The following is a 6,469-nucleotide window of genomic DNA, read 5'->3' on the forward strand; positions in this document are numbered from 1 at the left end:
GGAAACGGGAGGGAAACAGGGGGAAACGGGAGGGAAACGGGGGGAAACGGGGGGGCAACGGGAGGAAACGGGAGGAAACGGGGGGGAAACGGGAGGGAAACGGGGGGAAACGGGAGGGAAACGGGGGGAAACGGGAGGAAACGGGAGGGAAACAGGGGGAAACGGGAGGGAAACGGGAAGAAATAGGGGGAAACAGGGGGGAAACGGGGGGAAACGGAAGGAAACGGGAGGAAACGGGAGGGAAACAGGGGGAAACGGGAGGGAAACAGGGGGAAACGGGAGGGAAACGGGAGGAAACAGGGGGAAACAGGGGGAAACGGAAGGAAACGGGGGGAAACAGGGGGGAAACAGGGGGAAACGGGAGGAAACGGGAGGAAACGGGAGGGAAACAGGGGAAACGGGAGGAAACAGGGGGGAAACGGGGGGAAACAGGTGGAAACGGGAGGGAAACGGGGGGAAACAGGGGGGGAAACGGGAGGGAAACGGAAGGAAACAAAAGGAAACGGGGTGAAACAGGGGGGAGACAGGGGGAAACGGGAGGAAACGGGAGGGAAACGGGAGGAAACGGGGGGAAACGGGAGGGAAACGGGGGGAAACGGGAGGGAAACGGGGGGGCAACGGGAGGAAACGGGAGGAAACGGGAGGGAAAAGGGGGGAAACGGGAGGGAAACGGGAAGAAATAGGGGGAAACGGGAGGAAACAGGGGGGAAACGGGGGGAAACAGGTGGAAACGGGAGGGAAACGGGGGGGCAACGGGAGGAAACGGGAGGGAAACAGGGGGAAACGGGAGGGAAACGGGAAGAAATAGGGGGAAACGGGAGGAAACAGGGGGAAACAGGTGGAAACGGGAGGGAAACGGGGGGAAACAGGGGGGAAACGGGAGGGAAACGGGGGGAAACGGAAGGAAACGGGAGGAAACGGGAGGGAAACGGGAGGAAACGGGGGGAAACGGGAGGGAAACGGGGGGAAACGGGAGGGAAACGGGGGGGCAACGGGAGGAAACGGGAGGAAACGGGAGGGAAAAGGGGGGAAACGGGAGGGAAACGGGAAGAAATAGGGGGAAACGGGAGGAAACAGGGGGGAAACGGGGGGAAACAGGTGGAAACGGGAGGGAAACGGGGGGGCAACGGGAGGAAACGGGAGGAAACGGGAGGGAAACAGGGGGAAACGGGAAGAAATAGGGGGAAACGGGAGGAAACAGGGGGAAACAGGTGGAAACGGGAGGGAAACGGGGGGAAACAGGGGGGAAACGGGAGGGAAACGGGGGGAAACGGAAGGAAACGGGAGGAAACGGGAGGAAACGGGAGGGAAACAGGGGGAAACGGGAGGAAACGGGGGGAAACGGGAGGGAACAGGGGGGAAACAGGGGGAAACGGGAGGAAACGGGAGGGAAACAGGGGGAAACGGGAGGAAACAGGGGGGAAACGGGGGGAAACAGGTGGAAACGGGAGGGAAACGGGAGGAAACGGGGGGAAACAGGGGGGAAACGGGAGGGAAACGGGGGGAAACGGAAGGAAACGGAAGGAAACGGGGTGAAACGGGGGGGCAACGGGAGGAAACGGGAGGAAACGGGAGGGAAAAGGGGGGAAACGGGAGGGAAACGGGAAGAAATAGGGGGAAACGGGAGGAAACAGGGGGGAAACGGGAGGGAAACAGGGGGAAACGGGAGGGAAACGGGGGGGGCAACGGGAGGAAACGGGAGGAAACGGGAGGGAAACAGGGGGAAACGGGAGGGAAACGGGAAGAAATAGGGGGAAACGGGAGGAAACAGGGGGAAACAGGTGGAAACGGGAGGGAAACGGGGGGAAACAGGGGGGAAACGGGAGGGAAACGGGGGGAAACGGAAGGAAACGGGAGGAAACGGGAGGGAAACAGGGGGAAACGGGAGGAAACGGGGGGAAACGGGGGGAAACGGGAGGGAACAGGGGGGAAACAGGGGGAAACGGGAGGAAACGGGAGGGAAACAGGGGGAAACGGGAGGAAACAGGGGGGAAACGGGGGGAAACAGGTGGAAACGGGAGGGAAACGGGAGGAAACGGGGGGAAACAGGGGGGAAACGGGAGGGAAACGGGGGGAAACGGAAGGAAACGGAAGGAAACGGGGTGAAACGGGGGAAACAGGGGGAAACGGGAGGAAACGGGAGGGAAACGGGAGGAAACGGGGGGAGACGGGAGGGAAACGGGGGGGCAACGGGAGGAAACGGGAGGGAAACAGGGGGAAACGGGAGGGAAACGGGGGGAAACGGGGGGGCAACGGGAGGAAACGGGAGGAAACGGGGGGGAAACGGGAGGGAAACGGGGGGAAACGGGGGGGAAACGGGGGGAAACGGGAGGAAACGGGAGGGAAACAGGGGGAAACGGGAGGGAAACGGGAAGAAATAGGGGGAAACGGGAGGAAACAGGGGGGAAACGGGGGGAAACAGGTGGAAACGGGAGGGAAACGGGGGGAAACGGAAGGAAACAGGAGGAAACGGGAGGGAAACAGGGGGAAACGGGAGGGAAACAGGGGGAAACGGGGGGAAACAGGGGGAAACGGAAGGAAACGGGGGGAAACGGGAGGAAACAGGGGGGAAACAGGGGGAAACGGGAGGAAACGGGAGGAAACGGAAGGGAAACAGGGGGAAACGGGAGGAAACAGGGGGGAAACGGGGGAAACAGGTGGAAACGGGAGGGAAACGGGAGGAAACGGGGGGAAACGGGGGGATACGGAAGGAAACGGGGTGAAACGGGGTGAAACAGGGGGGAAACGGGAGGGAAACGGGAGGAAACGGGGGGAAACAGGGGGAAACGGGAGGGAAACGGGAGGAAACGGGGGGGAAACGGGAGGGAAACGGGGGGGCAACGGGAGGAAACGGGAGGGAAACGGGAGGAAACGGGGGGAAACGGGAGGGAAACAGGAAGAAATAGGGGGAAACGGGAGGGAAACAGGGGTAAACGGGAGGGAAACGGGAGGAAACGGGGGGGCAACGGGAGGAAACGGGAGGGAAACGGGAGGAAACGGGGGGAAACGGGAGGGAAACAGGAAGAAATAGGGGGAAACGGGAGGGAAACAGGGGGAAACGGGAGGAAACGGGGGGAAACGGGAGGGAAACAGGGGGGAAACAGGGGGAAACGGGAGGGAAACGGGAGGAAACGGGGGGAAACGGGAGGGAAACGGGGGGGGCAACGGGAGGAAACGGGAGGGAAACGGGAGGAAACGGGGGGAAACGGGAGGGAAACAGGAAGAAATAGGGGGAAACGGGAGGGAAACAGGGGGAAACGGGAGGGAAACGGGAGGAAACGGGGGGAAACGGGAGGGACACAGGAAGAAATAGGGGGAAACGGGAGGGAAACAGGGGGAAACGGGAGGGAAACGGGAGGAAACGGGGGGAAACGGGAGGGAAACAGGAAGAAATAGGGGGAAACGGGAGGAAACAGGGGGGAAACGGGGGGAAACAGGTGGAAACGGGAGGGAAACGGGAGGAAACGGGGGGAAACAGGGGGGAAACGGGAGGGAAACGGGGGGAAACGGAAGGAAACGGGAGGTGTTTTTGTTGCAGAAACATTTTGGCCAAAAGTCAGAGCGACAAAAGGAATGTTCCAACTGCAAAAGATGCAGATTCTGTGTCTCTGGTCTCTGGTCTCTGGTCTCTGGTCTCTGGTCTCTGGTCTCTGGTCCTGTCTCTGGTCTCTGGTCTCTGGTCCTGTCTCTGGTCCTGTCTCTGGTCTCTGGTCTCTGGTCTCTGGTCCTGTCTCTGGTCTCTGGTCTCTGGTCTCTGGTCCTGTCTCTGGTCCTGTCTCTGGTCTCTGGTCTCTGGTCTCTGGTCCTGTCTCTGGTCTCTGGTCTCTGGTCCTGTCTCTGGTCTCTGGTCTCTGGTCTCTGGTCCTGTCTCTGGTCTCTGGTCTCTGGTCCTGTCTCTGGTCTCTGGTCTCTGGTCTCTGGTCTCTGGTCTCTGGTCCGGTCTCTGGTCTCTGGTCTCTGGTCTCTGGTCTCTGGTCTCTGGTCCTGTCTCTGGTCTCTGGTCTCTGGTCCTGTCTCTGGTCCTGTCTCTGGTCTCTGGTCTCTGGTCTCTGGTCTCTGGTCTCTGGTCTCTGGTCTCTGGTCCTGTCTCTGGTCTCTGGTCTCTGGTCCTGTGGTCCTGTCTCTGGTCTCTGGTCTCTGGTCTCTGGTCTCTGGTCTCTGGTCCTGTCTCTGGTCTCTGGTCTCTGGTCTCTGGTCTCTGGTCTCTGGTCCTGTCTCTGGTCTCTGGCCTCTGGTCTCTGGTCTCTGGTCTCTGGTCCTGTCTCTGGTCTCTGGTCTCTGGTCTCTGGTCTCTGGTCCTGTCTCTGGTCTCTGGTCTCTGGTCCTGTCTCTGGTCTCTGGTCTCTGGTCCTGTCTCTGGTCTCTGGTCTCTGGTCCTGTCTCTGGTCTCTGGTCTCTGGTCCTGTCTCTGGTCTCTGGTCTCTGGTCCTGTCTCTGGTCTCTGGTCTCTGGTCCTGTCTCTGGTCTCTGGTCCTGTCTCTGGTCTCTGGTCCTGTCTCTGGTCTCTGGTCTCTGGTCTTGTCTCTGGTCTCTGGTCCTGTCTCTGGTCTCTGGTCTCTGGTCCTGTCTCTGGTCTCTGGTCTCTGGTCTCTGGTCCTGTCTCTGGTCTCTGGTCTCTGGTCTCTGGTCCTGTCTCTGGTCTCTGGTCTCTGGTCCTGTCTCTGGTCTCTGGTCTCTGGTCTCTGGTCTCTGGTCTCTGGTCTCTGGTCCTGTCTCTGGTCTCTGGTCTCTGGTCCTGTCTCTGGTCTCTGGTCTCTGGTCCTGTCTCTGGTCTCTGGTCTCTGGTCTCTGGTCCGGTCTCTGGTCTCTGGTCTCTGGTCTCTGGTCTCTGGTCCTGTCTCTGGTCTCTGGTCTCTGGTCTCTGGTCTCTGGTCTCTGGTCTCTGGTCCTGTCTCTGGTCTCTGGTCTCTGGTCTCTGGTCTCTGGTCTCTGGTCTCTGGTCCTGTCTCTGGTCTCTGGTCTCTGGTCTCTGGTCTCTGGTCTCTGGTCCTGTCTCTGGTCTCTGGTCTCTGGTCTCTGGTCTCTGGTCTCTGGTCCTGTCTCTGGTCTCTGGTCTCTGGTCTCTGGTCTCTGGTCTCTGGTCTCTGGTCTCTGGTCTCTGGTCCTGTCTCTGGTCTCTGGTCTCTGGTCTCTGGTCTCTGGTCTCTGGTCTCTGGTCCTGTCTCTGGTCTCTGGTCTCTGGTCTCTGGTCTCTGGTCTCTGGTCTCTGGTCTCTGGTCTCTGGTCCTGTCTCTGGTCTCTGGTCTCTGGTCTCTGGTCTCTGGTCCTGTCTCTGGTCCTGTCTCTGGTCTCTGGTCTTGTCTCTGGTCTCTGGTCTCTGGTCTCTGGTCCTGTCTCTGGTCCTGTCTCTGGTCTCTGGTCTTGTCTCTGGTCTCTGGTCTCTGGTCTCTGGTCCTGTCTCTGGTCTCTGGTCTCTGGTCTCTGGTCCTGTCTCTGGTCTCTGGTCTCTGGTCTCTGGTCCTGTCTCTGGTCTCTGGTCTCTGGTCTCTGGTCTCTGGTCTCTGGTCTTGAGTCCAGGTCTCGGGGACTTTAGACCCAGATGTTTGAGTCTCTGCAGGAGTTTTTAAACTAAAACTGTCTTGAGTCCAAAACAAAAAAAAACATGAACGAGATGAACCTAAAGAGACAAACTGTCCCAGAGCAGGACCCGGACCTGGACCTGGACCCGGACCCGGACCCGGACCTGGACCTGGACCCGGACCTGGACCTGGACCCGGACCCGGACCTGGACCTGGACCCGGACCCGGACCTGGACCTGGACCTGGACCTGGACCCGGACCTGGACCCGGACCTGGACCTGGACCTGGACCCGGACCTGGACCTGGACCCGGACCTGGACCCGGACCTGGACCCGGACCTGGACCCGGACCTGGACCTGGACCCGGACCTGGACCTGGACCCGGACCTGGACCTGGACCCGGACCTGGACCTGTTTCAGTGAGGTTTCAGCGTGCTCTTTGTGGGTGTGAAACGTCTCACCTGCATCTTGGCCACGTCGGGGAAGTCCCCGGGGCTGATGTGGTGCTCTCGCTGGAGGATGGTGTAGATCTCAGGTAATCTCATGATGAGCTCCTCCTTCTTCTTCTCTCGACCGAAGAGAGACGGCATCTCCTTCTTCAGGTAACTGATGATGTAGGCGTGAACCTGAGGGCGGGGCCAAGACCACGCCTTTAATCCTCATGAGGGCGGGGCAAAGACCACGCCTTTAAACCTCATGAGGGCGGGGCAAAGACCACGCCTTTAAACCTTATGAGGGCGGGGCAAAGACCACGCCTTTAAACCTCATGAGGGCGGGGCAAAGACCACGCCTTTAAACCTCATGAGGGCGGGGCAAAGACCACGCCTTTAAACCTCATGAGGGCGGGGCAAAGACCACGTCTTTAAACCTCATGAGGGCGGGGCCAAGACCACGCCTTTAAACCTCATGAGGGCGGGGCCAAGACCACGCCTTTAAACCTCATGAGGGCGG

At 60.0% G+C, this 6,469-nt stretch overlaps 1 protein-coding gene across 2 annotated transcripts in view; it reads right to left on the reverse strand.

Moving 5' to 3' along the window:
- The window catches only part of ehd4 (EH-domain containing 4), a 41,766-nt gene that overhangs the window by 10,004 nt on the left and 25,293 nt on the right, over positions 1 to 6,469 (reverse strand). For both annotated transcript variants that reach the window (XM_072436123.1, XM_072436124.1), the window contains exon 6: positions 5,980 to 6,144. In XM_072436123.1, coding sequence (XP_072292224.1) covers positions 5,980 to 6,144 — 165 coding nt within the window. The remainder of the gene's footprint in view (positions 1 to 5,979; positions 6,145 to 6,469) is intronic.

This window comes from Eucyclogobius newberryi, unplaced genomic scaffold, assembly GCF_026437365.1.
Source record: "Eucyclogobius newberryi isolate DKJ021-1_F unplaced genomic scaffold, fEucNew1.0.hap1 SCAF_70, whole genome shotgun sequence".
Lineage (NCBI taxonomy): Eukaryota > Metazoa > Chordata > Actinopteri > Gobiiformes > Gobiidae > Eucyclogobius > Eucyclogobius newberryi.